This window comes from Rutidosis leptorrhynchoides, chromosome 4, assembly GCF_046630445.1.
Source record: "Rutidosis leptorrhynchoides isolate AG116_Rl617_1_P2 chromosome 4, CSIRO_AGI_Rlap_v1, whole genome shotgun sequence".
Classification (NCBI taxonomy): Eukaryota; Viridiplantae; Streptophyta; class Magnoliopsida; order Asterales; family Asteraceae; genus Rutidosis; species Rutidosis leptorrhynchoides.
In genome coordinates, this window is record NC_092336.1 from 500,469,447 (window position 1) to 500,485,751 (window position 16,305).

Consider the following 16,305-nt stretch of genomic DNA (forward strand, 5'->3'; position numbering starts at 1 on the left):
TGGTCAAGGTGAACGAACCATTCAAACATTGGAATATATGCTTCGCGCTTGTGTTATCGACTTCGGCAAAGGCTGGGATAGACATCTGCCTTTGGTTGAATTTTCTTATAACAACAGTTATCACTCTAGCATTAAAGCTGCACCTTTTGAAGCTCTATATGGACGGAAGTGTAGATCCCCTCTGTGTTAGGATGAACTTGAGGACAGACATTTAACTGGTCCTGAAATTATTCACGAAACTACCGAAAAGATCGTTCAAATCAAGCAACGTTTAGAAACTGCCTGTAGCAGACAGAAGAGTTATGCCGATAAGAAACGAAAGGACATCGAATACCAAGTTGGAGATAAATTCATGTTGAAAGTATCCCCTTGGAAAAGTGTTGTCCGTTTCGATAAACGAAGTAAACTCAGTCCACGATATGTTGGACCTTTCATAATCACTGAAAGAATTGGTCCCGTGGCATATCGATTAGAACTACCAACCGAACTCAGTCAAGTACATGATGTGTTTCATGTCTCAAATCTTAAACGGTGTATTGCTGATGACACTCTCGTTATTCCTTTGGATGACATTCGCATTGATGATAAAATGCACTTCATAGAGGAACCCGTAGAAGTCATGGACCCATCTACTAAATGCTTAAAACAAAGCACCATACCTATTGTTAAGATCCGTTGGAATTCACGACGTGGCCCTGAGTATACCTGGGAACGTGAAGACCAAATGAAACATAAATATCCCCATCTCTTCTCAACCGCTGATGCATCCGAGAAGTCTACCTAAAACTTCGGGACGAAGTTTTTATTAACGGGGAGGTACTATAACAACCCTCACTTTTCGACTTCTAAATTTAGTGAATTAACCCTAGGGTTATCTGCCTGATTATATGTATTAAGGGTTGTTATATACAATTAAATATTGACCGAATAGTAATTTTTAGTCAACAATGTACGCTTAAATAAATAATATATTATTAATTTATATAATTTGACATAATTTAACTAAGTATATAAACTTTGTATCACTTTTATTATTTAGTTAATGTATTATATATTTAACTATATAATAAATCCAATTATATATAAATGTAATAATATTTACAAACTTACTAAAACTATAGTTTAATAATTAAAATCATAATTATTATTAAAAATACAAAATACCAAATTATTTATTATTTTTATGCAAAATTTGTATTTATTAATTAAAAAAAAATATTGACAAATATTCTTGGAAAAGCACTAAATCAATTTGTTTATTTATATAAAAAAAATCCTTAAAATAAATTAATTAAATAAATAAATAAATAAATAAAATAATTTTTAATTAAAAATTATAATGGAAAAACTACTTTTATTATTTTATTTTGTGCATTATCCCATGACCTAACATTTAATACTTTTGAATTTTAAAATCCCATTAAAAATTAAAATATTTCTTTTTCTTTTAATTATTTTATTCTTTTTACCTAATTTTTTCAAGTATAAATACCCCTCATTTCTCATTCAAACTCACACCAAAATTTCTCTCATTCTCTCTTTGAAGAATTACTAATAGTAAGTATTCTTTTCTTACTTTTTACTTTTTACTTTTTACTTTTTACTTTTTACTTCGGTTTATTATTTTATTTTTTACCAAAACATGTAAATAATGTTATAAATTATATGCAATTAAAAATAAAATAAATAACATGTTATAATTAGTAATCTATGTTACTAAAAATTATAAAAGTATTTTTATGAATTAATATATAGGAATTAAAATTAAAATCGAATTAATGAATATATATATGTATATACGCACCTAACGTGAAGGTTATAATTAAAGATAGCGTACAAAGACTACAAACATCACTGCTACTTGTGGCCTAGGGTGATCCTTGTTACCAATATGGGACGCTTGTAGATCTCGAATGCCAAGACTTAGATTCTGGTCAAGAGATCCTGGGCCACTCGGTAACAATAGATCATTCGAGTGACTTGCATATTAGCAACGAAGTTTGGGCGAGATTGTACAACATCTTTGTTAAGAATTATAACCCGGACATTTTTTAAACTAGAAACTTACTATAAGTGGAAGCTTTCCATAGATAGTAAGTTTCCAAAAATAGAAACTTTTGAGAAATAGGAACTTTTCTCGAAAACCGTCACTGTCAATATAGTTGCTATATTAATAAACATACTTTATGTCAGTTAGACATTAACTAATCAAACGTTATACCTCTAGGTAGATATCCAGATCACTTACTTGCTTTACTTTCCTTCTTGCGTGGAATACTTCAACTGCTATTTAAGGTGAATTCATAGCCCCTCTTTATTGCTAGCAAATTTACTTACTTTATTTGGGGTGAGACACATGCTGTTTTTACTTTTTACAATTTAGACACAAGTACCAAACTGTTAAACTATGCTATACCCGGCTATGTCCGACTAAGTCCCTACAGTGATATTTTTAATTTCTGCTGCATGCTTAATTATTGGGGGTAGGCCTATCGGGAGTAACGTCCCCGATACATTTGACTAAGTCTTTGTATTACTTGATAATGAAATTAAACCGACAAGGACAGACACAACTTGTCATGGGGCAAACTTGAACGTTTAGTCTAAATATCACGCTTTGGCATAATTTTTTGATCCTGCGGGAGATCAATTTTACAAACTAAATCTTGTGGTCTAAAACAACGGTCAAACTTTTGTTAAACCTATGAACTTCACTCAACCTTTTGGTTGACACTTTAGCATGTTTTGTCTCATGTGCTGTTTGATTCAAGCTTACTTATCTACTGCTTATGTGATGTTATTTGGACATAGGATCAAGAGATTATCGCATTTATTACTATTGCATTTAAACATTTACTTTACTCCTTTGTAACGACATTTCATTTTCCACTGCGTACTCCATAAATTTTAACTTTCTCATTTAGTATTGTTCTCGTTATTATAATATGTTGGTATATTTTGATATTAAGTCACATTTCGCCCAGGCCCTAACTGGGGGTGTGATAAGTATTGTTAGTTTCACACCCTGATAAGTCTACCTTTTAAGTGGGGTTGTCAAAAATTATATATAATTTATAAGTTTAGTCTTAACGGCTCATTTCTAGCTTATTTTACTCCCTAAGGTTAAATGTTAGAAGTCCAATAAGTTCTCTATGTGTTATGATGCGGTCAAATGAATTATCAACCGACAAGTCTTAAGATTTAGGTTTTTTCAAGAAACTTGCTCATGGCTACTCATGCAGAAAAGTTACTACTTTTTGCAAGTTTGATTAACGTGTTAATGTGTTATCTTAATTAAAATAACGAAAGACCACAAATGATGATTATGTTCTTTAATTTCTTAATGATCTCAGTTTTGTGTTTTTATTCCTGAAACCCTTAATATAGTTGAGTTAGTTGGAACATATCGTAATGGTAGGTGTTGGATGATGAAACTGAAGGAACATGTTATGTAATCGAAATCATATGGCAAATTCTAGCTCATCTAAACCTAGGAGAGACTCGCATGTCAATGCTTCATCCAACGTTACTAATTCAAATATTTCTGCTGGTAATGCTATTTTTTAGTTACCTCTATATGTTTGTATTGGTATTTATCTTTTGATTCATATCTCAACATAGTTTGGATAATATATGTTTTATTCATTTTGTGACAGCTATGGAATCAATCTGTAATCGAATTACCTACTGGTACTGTTGTGCATATATCTCGGTGCATGTATCTGGGGTTGTTGGCTGTGATGATATTGGAGCTTTAAATTTTGAGGGTATGTTAAATTGTTTATAGTTGTAACTAGGCAGTCCTGATTATGAATGATTTTATTTGTTGTTAGTTTGTTTCTAATTTTTTTCATATGGAAAACAGTAAATATTTACTTGATTCTGGACAAGCGAAAAACAACTGAAAAATGATGATGTTGTTGACAGTTAGAGGTGTCAAAATGGGTTGGTTAGGAAATGGGTCAATATGGTCTTGGAATGAGTCAAATTTAGTAAGCAGTTTGGGTTGGCTGTAAATGAGAAAACATATAAGCAAAGGATAAAAGGCTACTAACTAGAGTGTTATTGACAGTTACAACATCAATGCTTGCAATTATGTTCTGCATTTAAGAGCTGCTAAGTTTGTGGTACAAGAGAAACCATAAACTATCGAGATAATAGGTAGGAGTTTCAGATTTTAATATGGGAGTTGATCCGTACACCACCTTATTTTTGCCATACACCACCAAAACAATTATTTAGACAGTTTTACCCTTTCTTTGAGAAGTTAAGGAGAGTTGGTGGTGAACAAAAGGAAGGGTAAAAATGTACAAAAAATTTATTTAGTGGTGTATGGTAAAATAGAGGTGGTGTACGGATCACCTCCCTTTTAATATTATACATTATTATTGTTTCTTATATGTTCCTTTTGTCTGTTATTGGTATGAAAATAGGTATCAAGTACCCTGCCAGAGACCTGGGATCATTAATTGAAACATTGGTATATTTGTCTCTAAGGGAGCAATATGAAAACTGAAGATTGTGACAATCGCCAACGCTTCCTCTTATCTCAGTAATATTGATTCTTCCTTTACTTTTATCAAAACAAATTGTGTTAAGTACATTCATGAATCGGTGGAATTAGATCTTGATGATGAGGTTTTAGCCGTGTCAAGTGTTTGGGTTCGTCGTTCAAATTGGATAGTTTGTGAAAGAGGTGGTGTTTTGTCGCTGCGTGACGAAGATGAGGTTGGTACCTCGGAAGGCAATTATAAAGGCTTCTTCGAAGATTTGGCGGATCGCGGGTTGATCTCATCGTCCTCGGGTACCATAATTAGTGATGACAACGACAAAAAACAAAAATAATAGAAATAACCATGAAGAAACTACTCTCCTAATATGTTCTAATGTTGTTATGCTAAGCACTTCTGTTAAGGACTCTTTTCTTAACTTGCTATAATGTATATAACAGCCCCTTTAACCAACTCGCTAACGTGATCAAGTATTGTCATAATTTGAAATTGCAAGGTGAACAAAATTTGTCGTGATCCGCGACGAAGCGCGGACCTACAAAAACTAGTTAAATTTTAAAAACGCGCACACGCACACATATATTAATATATGTATACAAATAAATATGTTTTTTATTGATTGAATTCTCGGTTTAACTAAACTCGAATTTAAAGATCGATCCAAAAAGTAGTTCTAAGGTTCGGTTTGGATATATTTTTATTTTATTATTTTTTAACGACAACTTTTTATGTATCCAATAATATGCTTTCTTGATATTTTGTTTTAGCGAAAAACAATAAATATTACTCGTATAACCGATTGGGATTTCATCAAAAGAATGAAGCTCCCAAAAAAACTTGCATAGTCAATATACTTCCGACTTCAACTAACTAAAAATATCAAGATCTCACAACAAAACATTAAAGTAATGAAGTATAACACAATCGTGAGCACAAAGCTAAAAACCGTAAAAAACCAACAAAAGAGGGTAGTCAATTTACACCGCACCGGAAAGATTGAACCCCTCTCAATGCGAAGAAATGAACCTTCAATCTCAAATATCCTGGGTGAATTCGGTGAAGCTATTCATGTAGCACCATGGATTGTTCGCCTTTTGCGTTGTTTATTAGCTTTGGACGGTTTCAAAGGCATGTCCCTAGAATTAATAAGTTTTGCCTCAGCTTTCAAATTACCTTGGCTACAAAAGGGTTCGCCTAATTGATTCCTTGACCATCATCAACTTATCGTTAGCCTTATCAAATTGGGATGCAACGAAAATAAAGTCCAGCGAACTCTTATTGCCAATATGTTCGAGATTCTTCATCCACCTAAGTCAAAGATTGGATGAATGGGGTTCGCCTCACGCTAGGTAACATATTAGTTTAGGGTTCAATTTCTAACCACCTTTTTTTCCTTTATATATTTTCAGTCATACACTCCTTAGTAATGGTAGCCCCGCAATTTTTCCCCTCCATTTTATTCATTTTTTTACAATCTCATGACTTTCGTATTTTTTCATTACAAGAATTATTATACTATTTTTCTCACATTTTTGCTATTAAATAACAAATGTCTCTAAATTATGTAGGATCTAATTAGTTTAATTATTGACGATTAAATTAGGTGTTTTTGATATGTTCAAATGGTTTATTGTTTTTTTCCTATGTTATTCTCATGACCGTTAAATTATTTTTGTTAGAAACATACAACAATGAAACAAAAAGCTTTGTACACAGCGGAGGTCGTAAGCCCCCCATATTTCTTTCCCGGTTCAAGTCCTCGTCTACTTTTTTCTTCTCTCATCGCCAAATTTTCAGTTTCAACCCTCCGTTATCTTTTGACCGATTTCAGCCCTCCATATTTTTCAACTTTTTTAATTACTATCAACATTTTTTACACTTACTTACAATTACAATTTTTTTATAATCCTTTTTACAACTTTTCAACCCCTTTTTCAATTTTTTCTAACTCCTCCTTTTCCTTTGCCCACAATAATTGTATACATAAATAGTATATAATCGAAAGGAAAATGATATGCTGAAACAAATAATTGTCTTTTGAGTTTTGTTAAACTCATTAACGCTAAAATATTTTTATTAAAAAATATACAACAATTTACTTAAAAAATTTATGTACGTAGGAAAGGGGTGGCCACCTGATCAAGCCAAAAATGACTTGAGTGTAAAGTTAATGAAAAGAACTAATCTTCGAAAGGGGTTCCTACGGTTAGGTATGGTGGATTTGAGGGGTGTTGTGGTGGTTGAATTTTGTCGAGCCTCCAAGGTGAGCTTAGATAAGATTAGAGTTTGCAAAGTGTGTGATTAGCCTCCAAAATGACACTCATGGCTTGTATTTATAGGCATATAACTGATGGTTATTGGAGAATAATCGCCACTATGCCACTACTTGTTGTTAACCACCTCTAGAATCTTCTAATCATGCCCACAACTTACTCCACGTTCTCCACGTCCTCCTACATTCTCGGACATGTGACAGTTCAAGTAGAACAAGTCCATAGAAGAGTAAACGAGTGACGTAGCGTGACGTTGATTAAGTCTAGTTGCGTCCATGCTTGACTTTTAGCTAAGTTGTTATCTAGTAATTCAAGTGTTTAGCTATGCGTGACGCCATGCGCCACATGTGATAGGCCATGACGTGATGTACGTCATTACCACCCGTCCACCCCAACGCACGACTCGCCACCCTGCTTGTTTTTATAGAAAAAATAGTGTATATGTTAATTTTTCAAATATATGATGTTGGTTCGTGTTCTAACAAGGCTTACAAATTATCTAAACATGGTAAATATTACTATATAACTAATGTTTAGCATGTTTTTGTGTCTGTATGTTATCAAATATTTTTTATAAACAAATTCACCTGAAGTTTAATTATAAAATATTCAACATCGCTAGAAACAAGAGTTGGAATACTGGAACAACCCAAAAGCTTATAAGGTAAATGTTAAAAGGTTCAATAAGACAATCTTTATTCATAACTTAACGGGCCATTAATTTCAAGCCCACATGATCATAACATAACAAACAAACTTAACCATAAGCTGTACTAACATAACTCTTAACAACATTGCTGCATAGTATCTGCAACACATTCTGGTTAGCCACACCCACACATCTCGGCGTCTTATACTGGTTCAAAACAGATCCTTGTTGGACCGAATGATCCAGCATCTTTTGAAATGTACCCCTCGAAAGAACTCGAAGCTCAAGTGGTCCAATCGTACAGGCCTTTCGCGAGCTCACGTAACCTGCATCAACAAAAGATATGTCTAAACAATTACAGCATTCTTTCACCAACTCATCACTTGGTTCCCCGCTAACTTCCCAAAAGATCACGTAATGTCCAGGCTCTGAAACGAGATCGATGTGGCTGGTAAAATCGATTAGCTCGAGTTTTTCATTAGTTAAAAGCTTTGCTGCTGTTTCAACTGATAACTGCAGATCTTTCTCAGTGTTCTTATCAATGTTGATGGTTGGCATTAAGTTTCTTCTGCAAATAAACTTGAACATTGGGGTCGAGTTATAAAATCCAGTTATCCTAACCAAATCCCCAAGGCGATAACGGTAGAAACCTGCATAATTAGTAAGCACAACTTCGTAATCTTCACCAATCTTGACTTCAGTCAACCCCACTGTTTTGGGCTCGTTCTGGGCCGAGTCGACGTTACTAACGGGTATAAATTCATAATAACCTATATTAGGAAGTATGGCAAAACTCGTGGTTTCGGGTGGTGACATTGGGTCAACATTTACACCGATCCATCCTTCAGATGACCCGTAATCGCCACTTTGTAAAGGTACGTCTCGAGCATAGTGTCTGAGTTTGACCAAATACGGTTCCATTGAGCCCGTCATGATCCCATAAATGTACTTTGTGTTAGGAAAGATTTCAGGGATCAACCCATGCCAGTCGATTAATCCCGAGCATTTTTTGTGAATTTCATCAGCTAATTCAGGGTTCGGTTTTAAAATGTTGGCCATTGCGGTTCGGATAGATGGAACCGTGATTCGGGAGGATAAGATTCCGGTTCGTAAGTCGTTACAGAGTTCTTCCCAGACTTGTTCAAAAGTCCTAAAGGAATGCACGATGCTATGTGCAAAAGAAGAAGAAATAACTTGAATTTCTTCATGAAAAATGAGTCCACAAAGGAGATGACAGTATAAAGATTGGTGATAATCGGGCCCAAAAATGACTTCATCTGGGCTGCAAGCTGGAGTTTGTATGGATTTCATTGTTTGCTTGAACTCTGGGCTACGGTACACATTTGTAGTCGCGGTTGCAGCAATCAAACCGCCTTTCGTTGTGAACTGCTTGCTACTATACAGAAAGTTCAAAGCTTTCCCATTTTTTGCAATCGGATACACCCTGAACCAAAAAGAGAAAATATCTCTTAACCGAAGCAAGACACATATAGTTATTAAATGATTATTAACTTACTATCAATGAGTCAAGACACGTGATATTATTCAATTGATTGTTTTGGGATTGTTAAAGTTCTAAGACTACTAGTTACAATGACAGTGACGTGGAGGCATATTGTGTTTTTTGGAAAGTTTGGATGGGATGACTGTGACGTGGCAATGTCATTCTTTTGATGAGTTGTTATTGTGAAGGTTGTGGGAAGTGTTGTTGAAAAGTTTTGGATGATGTGCCAAAATGTGATTAGTAATTGAGTGAAAAAAAATAATAAAGTTGTACTAAAATAATAAACGACCTCGTCATTTTTAGCATTTAAAACCTCCTAGACGCCCAAAAAAAACCTCCCCGTAAGGGGCTTGGTTTTTCTTTATTGTGTGCCACATCACAGGCTTCTGGAAAATGAAGCCCCATGAAGAGTAGTCTAGAAAGATCATTTTGAAAACACCAATTTATAACACCCCAAAATTATACACCACTGAAAATGACATTGTTGGACTGTCCATGAAAGTCAACCACATAAAACTCCCATTTCTGGATTTGACTATTCATCAAAGTCAACCAATCAAGACATGTTGAACATGAATAAATATACATACCTGTTTCTATAGGCAAAAGAAGTCTGAAAAACCTGCATGGTATTTTCAGTCAGTTTCTCAGTGTAAGGTACAAACTTGCGCTTCCCTTGAGCAGTTCCGGAGCTGCAAACCCGAGCGTAGCAATAAGTAAAATGACCAAAAGACTCTGCAAACCGGACTCGACTAACTAAAACATACCTTAATGATAAAGTGGTGATAGGCTTTCCAGTAAGGACAGGACAGGGTGCACCATCGGCGATTTTTTGAATATACGGCTCAAGATCTTTGTGGGTAACAAGAGGGACGCGAGATATATAGGTTTCGAGATCAGTTGTAGCATCCACATTCAAGTTTTTCAAGTATTCAGCTTCACTATTTTCTTTCAAGATTTGTTTAAGAGTTTCAATGTGGATCCTTTTAGCATCTTTGGTCAAAGCCTCAAATTCTTTAATCACTTCTTCACTATTGAATTGTTTCTCCATTGTCTTGATATATATCTTGCAATAAATATATCAATGGCAACAAGTTTAGAGATATAATAATAAACAAAAATCAATACTTTATTAAAAAAAAAAATGTTACGTCTAGCTTTCTATCAATTGTTTCCTTGCTTAGAAATTAACTATTAAATTTGTTTGTGTTTATTATATCACAAACAATTGGAAGCCTGTAAACTACATTGATGAAAAAAGGCACATTTTTGTACATGTGAACGCATGAAATCCATACCATGATACTATACAATTGTGAAACAAGAAATTAACAAACTGTTTGTTCATGACCCGTATAAAAGAAAAAAAGGCACACGATATTCATGTGTATTTGACTTAAAGTCAACGAAACATAGATTCTACCAGGACATTAAAATAATATTAATGCAAATTCCTTAATTATTGGGACAGAGATGATCTAATTTTCTTGTATTTGACTAGTAGTCAAATTGTCAAAGCTGTAATCAAATAACACACTACAATAATTTTCCATAAAATAAAAAAAAAAAAAAAAAAAAAGAAAGCTTTTTCCCTGTGTAGACGTGACTATCGGTCAACTTCAAAGATCAAGTTTCATCCTGTGTGAATGAAAAATGAAAATATTCGATGTAGAAGTAGCAGTTCAAAAGAAAATATAACAATAAGATATTTTGATGCCTGTTATCCGTGGCTATTTTTGACTTTTCTCACTAGAAAACCCATAATACGCTATGTATGCTATACAATAACAAAATACTTGCCTTCTAAACAATTTTAAAAAACAAATTTTTGATTATTTATTACGGAGTATTAGCTACAATAAGTAAATTTATAATAAATTTAAAAAAATAAATGAACATCAAATTGATTTCTAACTATATTTCATACAATAACATTTCTATCCAAGACATATATCGTAAATAAACATACATATATAGTGATTAAAAAGTTTGGACGTAACATGTATATAGAGCAGAGTGTATCAACAGAATTTTGAACCCTAGCTGCTCCTAAAATTTTGGGGCGATTGTTTGGAGATTTTTCTTCTTCGTAAGAATCTGATCATCGGAAAGCTTTTACGTTCTACTCTTCTAGTGTGGTGTTAATCCGTTTAGAGTTTCTACCATGGGGAAGAACTCGGTTGGAAAAAAGAAGAAGAAAATTTTGGATACAGTGCCAAGGGTTTTGAGAAATCGCAAGACAGGGTTTGATTTGAACGATGCAACGAAGGAAAACATGGAGAACGATTCTGAATCATCGTCAATGGGGGTGGGTTATTATCGCTCCATTGTCATAGTCGAAACGGGAGATGATCGCAACGGGTGATTTATTCCCCTCGGGTGATCCCAATCGCTGTAAAAAAAAAGAAGAACAACATGGTAGTATACCACGGGTTGTTGGTAGTAAAGGGATATCAGATCCTGTGGAAGCTGTTAGGAAACCTGCGGATGAAGAGAACAAGGCTACATATTTGAATGCAACAGCGGGTGCTGCAACTGTCAAAAAGGTGAATTTTCGACTTATGAAGAATTCTAGTATGCTTAATGAAGATGTCAATGTGGAATTACCTATGTCTTCTGTTATGGAGGCATTTGATAGGTATAACAACACACTCTATGGGTATTTTGTAGGCAAGAGAGTTGCTTATCCGGTTGTCAAAAGTTATGTTATGAACACATGGGGCTAGTATGGCATCGAGAAAATTATGATGAACTCGAAAGGATTTTATTTTTTCAAGTTTGCAACAACCAAGGGTATGCTTGATGTTATGGAGAATGTCCCTTGGATGATAAGAACGGCTCCAATAATTCTCAACAAATGGGCTGCTAATGTTTCATTAACGAAGGAGGATTTGACTAGAGTGTCTGTATGGGTCAAGCTACACGATGTTCCATTAATGGGGTATAATGAAGATGGACTTAGCATGATAGCATCGAAGATAGGCAAACCTATCATGTTAGATTCGTATACGAGCACTATGTGTGTTGAGTATTCTATTTTATTTTTTCAAGTTTGCAACAACGAAGGGTATGCTTAATGTTATGGAGAATGGCCCTTGGATGATAAGAACGGCTCCAATAATTCTCAACAAATGGGCTGCTAATGTTTCATTAATGAAGGAAGATTTGACTAGAGTGTCGGTATGGGTCAAGCTACACGATGTTCCATTAACTGGGTATAATGAATATGGACTTAGCATGATAGCATCGAAGATAGGCAAACCTATCATGTTAGATTCGTATACGAGCACTATGTGTGTTGAGGCATGGGGCCGCCCTAACTATGCTAGGGCTATGATTGAAATAAGTTAGGAGAAGGAGATGAAAACGCATTTAAAAGCAGCAACGCCGGGGTAAAATGGTGCGAGTAGTACAATTGACACAGTCACGATTGAGTATGAGTGGAAACTGTCGAGATGCTCAGGATGTAAAGTTTTTGGTCACGGGGATGTGCACTGCCCGAAGAACATTTCTATTCCAGTGGCTATGAAAAGGATTGATAGTGAAGGATTCCAAGTAGTTAAGGTGACGAAGAATTCAGTAAATTACACCAATCAAAACCAAAGGCAGACTGATGGTTTCATTGTGGGAAGGAGACAACAAAAAATGGTTTATACGCCAACAAATAGTGTTACTCAAGTTGGGAGCACAAGTGGTGTAACGGAAAGCCCTGTGGACAATCAGGCAAGGAAGAAAGATGAGGTTCCAATGAGTAATACGTATGCTGCCTTGGATGGCATTAAAGAGGATGTTGAAACTAATACTTTTAAGATTGTTGATGAACTTAGTGACATTGAACAGAAACACAATGAGATAACTGCATTCATGGTTCCACCATTTGAGGGGGCAAGCACTCCAAGTATTGACGGTCATAATGATTAGTATAGCTGCATGGAACATAAGGGGTTTGAACCGAATCCCTAAACAACAAGAGGTTCATGATGTGGTTGTAAGTAATCATTTGAGTATGTTTGCTATTCTAGAGTCACATGTTTCCATTAGCAGACTTAATAATGTTTGCAATAGTGTGTTTTCGCACTGGAATTGGACATCAAATAATAACGTTTGTGCTCAGGGTACTCGCATTATTTTAGGTTGGGACCCATCCATTGTTCAGCTTATTGTTGTTATTACTACGAATCAAGTTGTTCACTGTCTTGCTGTGTTTCATTCTGGGAAGAAATTCTATGTTTCGTTTGTTTATGCAGTAAATAATTATATCCAACGAAGACAGCTTTGGAAAGATCTTTCTGCGCATAAGAAGTTTATGGGGCAACACCCTTAGACCATTATGGGTGATTTTAATGCCTCGTTGAGCTCTGAAGATTCTATGGATGGATCATCAAATATCACTATTGTTATGCGTGAATTTCAGGAATATATTGAAGAGATAAATATGGTGGACGTGAATTATACTGGGCTTCATTTTACATGGAACCAGAGACCAAATTCGGCGATAGGTATCTTGAAGACAATTGATCGAGTAATGGCTAATGATTCGTTTATAGGGGAGAACCCGGATGCCTATGTCATCTTTCAACTATGGTCCTTAAGTTGCCAGATGTTAATGGTACCAAGCCAAAACCGTTTAAATTTGGAAATTTTGTGGTGCATCATGAAGCATTTAAGCGTACTGTTTTGGATGGTTGGAACAAGAATGTCGAGGTTCATATGATGTTCCGGGTTGTTAAGCGTCTTTGAATGATGAAGAAATCAATCAGACACTTAATGTGGTCGAAAGGGAACATCCATGATCGGGTTATAAAGCTGCACACAGAGTTATATGCTACGCAAGCTGCATTGGATATTAATCCTAATTCTATTCAGCTCCGTATAGCAGAAAAATCTAAACTTCAGGCGTTCAATGAAGCACTTTTGGAAGACAATAGATTCCTGAAGCAAAAGGCGAAGGTAGAGTGCCTTCGAGTCGGTGATTCAAATTCGAGTTACTTTCACAAAGTGGTTAAAGAAAGAATAAATCGAAATCATATTAGTGTCATATTTGATCAGAATGATAATTTGGTCGAAGGTGCTGATGTGTCTCGTGTGTTTTCACAGCATTATGAGACTTTTCTTGGTTCAGTTACATCATGCGTAAATATTAAAGAGCCGGGCCCTGCTTCCAATGACGAAGTTAAGCTGGCAATGTTTGATATTGGCAACGACAAAGCGTCGGACCCTGATGGGTACTCTTCGGTATTCTTTAAGGAATCTTGGGATATTGTTGGAGAGTATGTGTGCTCGGCTATCAAAGCATTCTTTTCAAATGGGTAGCTTCTAACCGAATTGAACCATACAATCATTGCTCTCCTTCCGAAGAACCATCATCCATGTAAGGTCAATGATTTTTGCCCGATTTTGTGTTGTAATGTTTTGTATAAATGCATCAGCAAGATCATTATGAATCGTATCACTTCTTGTTTTGAAGACATTGTCCAAGAGAATCAGTCGGCTTTTATCCTGGGGCGTCGGATATCTGATAACATCCTATTAACTCGAGAGTTAATGAGGAACTATCATCTTGATACGGGTATTCCGAGATGTGCCTTCAAGGTTGACATACAAAAATCTTATGATACGGTTGACTGGGTTTTTTGAAGGCTATTTTGGGACACTTTGGCTTTCATAAGATCATGATTAAGTGGATTATGAAATGCGTAACCACAACTTCATTTTCGATTAACACTAATGGAAATCTTTGTGGCTATTTCAAAGGGAAGTGAGGTTTACGGCAGGGAGACCCTATGTCTCCATATTTATTTACTCTTGTTATGGAAGTTTTATCGCTCTTGTTGCAACGTAATATTTGTCGTACCCCCGGTTTTTGTTTTCATCCAAAATGTGAGAGGCAGAAGATCATTAATTTATGTTTCGCGGACGATTTTTTTTGTTCTCACATGCTGATGTAGTCTCTGTGAGAGTTTTGTTTGATGCCTTGGAGGAATTCTAAGGCTGTTCCGGCCTCACACCTAGCATTCCTAAAAGTATAGGTTACTTTGCCAATGTTAACAGCTTGGTTAAAACCCAAATTCTCAGTTTGATGTCTTTTGAAGTTGGACAATTATCTGTACGTTATTTAGGCGTGCCATTAGTTTTATCCCGTTTGCATATCCGTGATTGCAAACCGTTAGTTGAAATGGTGAAAAAACGTATCAATGATTGGAAGAATAAATTTTTATCTTTTCCTGGGAGGGTTCAGCTCATTTCTTCGGTTCTTGAGTCGATGCAAATTTATTGGTATTCGGTTTTTGTCATCCCGGATACCATTATAAAAGAAATCGAAAAATTGATAAGAGGTTTTTTGTGGTGTAAAGGGGAGATGAAACGAGGAAAAGCGAAAGTAAAATGGGGCGTTGTATGCCTTCCGAAAATTGAGGGAGGACTCGAAATTAAACGTCTCAAATAATGGAATGTTGCTTTGTATCCTCGCAGAATCTTTATGGGTAAAATAAGTGCACACTTATCGTTTGGCTAATCGTAATTTCTGGGATGTTATGGTGCCTAGCGATGCAAGTTGGAGTTGGCGGAAAATGCATAACATTCGAGATATCATTCGTGCTCGTATGTTTCATATAATTGGTAATGGAGATGGATGGCATAAGACCATTCCCAACGCTACGTGATGGAAGATGTCATCAAATACTTCGTGGGAGGGCGCCGATGGCAATGGTGCCGCCCTCGTCCGCCCTCCGCCGCCCTCACCATGGCCGCCCTCCAATTTTTCATCTCCAAGCATATTCCAGGACGGATGTCTTAGTGTTTTGTGGGCCTTTTCAAGTATATGATTAATAAAATTGTGGGATCTGTTTGTTTTTTTTCTTGTATACATGGGTTAATCATGCATATTTTAACCGTGGGGTTTAATATGCCTGCTCAATACATAAGGAGGGGTTTAAGGATCTTAGAACGTGGCTCTCCGGTCCGGCTACCGTGAATAACCCTGGCCGACATGATGATGTCGGCGGGGTGGCCAAGTGATTAAGTCCACCTCTGATAACGGTCGTCGATCAAGAGGCCCCAAATAAGGTCGTAGGTACTAGCTTACGAAAGACTAACCTGTTAACCTTGAAGAGATGCTGAATGATGCTGTTTTGCGTAATGTATCTCGTGTGCGATAGTTACGTAATATGCCGTGTCTGGTAAATGATGATTAGGGTTGTATTTATAGGCAAACCCTAATTCTAGAACCGTCCCAGATCACGTTAATCTCATCCATAACTGACTCCCCCGAATCACGGATATAATTATGGAAAAGATATTTACTTGACAGCTAAGCAACCGCCGTACCGGGAACAAAGGAATCAGATACAATCCGCATACCGCATAGCG

At 35.8% G+C, this 16,305-nt stretch overlaps 3 protein-coding genes across 3 annotated transcripts; 2 read left to right on the forward strand and 1 right to left on the reverse strand.

Annotated features, from left to right (window-relative positions):
• Positions 1 to 7,541: 7,541 nt before the first annotated feature.
• Positions 7,542 to 10,009, reverse strand: LOC139844759 (jasmonoyl--L-amino acid synthetase JAR6-like). The gene is made up of 3 exons (XM_071834986.1): positions 9,705 to 10,009; positions 9,528 to 9,629; positions 7,542 to 8,877 (listed from the first exon to the last, which is right to left on the reverse strand). The coding sequence occupies exons 1-3, from the start codon at positions 9,986 to 9,988 to the stop codon at positions 7,542 to 7,544; spliced, it is 1,722 nt and encodes a 573-aa protein (XP_071691087.1). The 5' UTR covers positions 9,989 to 10,009.
• A 2,009-nt stretch (positions 10,010 to 12,018) lies between these two features.
• LOC139842429 (uncharacterized) lies at positions 12,019 to 13,261 on the forward strand. Its single transcript, XM_071832569.1, has 3 exons — positions 12,019 to 12,283; positions 12,401 to 12,844; positions 12,960 to 13,261. The coding sequence occupies exons 1-3, from the start codon at positions 12,019 to 12,021 to the stop codon at positions 13,259 to 13,261; spliced, it is 1,011 nt and encodes a 336-aa protein (XP_071688670.1).
• A 443-nt stretch (positions 13,262 to 13,704) lies between these two features.
• Positions 13,705 to 15,382, forward strand: LOC139842430 (uncharacterized). Its single transcript, XM_071832570.1, has 3 exons — positions 13,705 to 14,207; positions 14,367 to 14,506; positions 15,057 to 15,382. Exons 1-3 carry the CDS (start codon positions 13,705 to 13,707, stop codon positions 15,380 to 15,382), a joined length of 969 nt encoding a protein of 322 aa, XP_071688671.1.
• The last annotated feature ends 923 nt before the right edge of the window (positions 15,383 to 16,305 follow it).

Coding starts and splice junctions, on each gene's coding strand:
- LOC139842430 (XM_071832570.1), top strand. CDS start 13,705: ATGTGGTCGAAAGGGAACATCCATGATCGGGTTATAAAGCTGCACACA. Junction 14,208..14,366: donor TCTTGGGATATTGTTGGAGA/GTATGTGTGCTC, acceptor TAAATGCATCAG/CAAGATCATTATGAATCGTA. Junction 14,507..15,056: donor GAACTATCATCTTGATACGG/GTATTCCGAGAT, acceptor TACGTTATTTAG/GCGTGCCATTAGTTTTATCC.
- LOC139842429 (XM_071832569.1), top strand. CDS start 12,019: ATGGAGAATGGCCCTTGGATGATAAGAACGGCTCCAATAATTCTCAAC. Junction 12,284..12,400: donor TAGGGCTATGATTGAAATAA/GTTAGGAGAAGG, acceptor CGAGATGCTCAG/GATGTAAAGTTTTTGGTCAC. Junction 12,845..12,959: donor AAGCACTCCAAGTATTGACG/GTCATAATGATT, acceptor TTGCTATTCTAG/AGTCACATGTTTCCATTAGC.
- LOC139844759 (XM_071834986.1), bottom strand. CDS start 9,988: ATGGAGAAACAATTCAATAGTGAAGAAGTGATTAAAGAATTTGAGGCT. Junction 9,630..9,704: donor ATCACCACTTTATCATTAAG/GTATGTTTTAGT, acceptor TCGGGTTTGCAG/CTCCGGAACTGCTCAAGGGA. Junction 8,878..9,527: donor TCTTTTGCCTATAGAAACAG/GTATGTATATTT, acceptor TTTTTGGTTCAG/GGTGTATCCGATTGCAAAAA.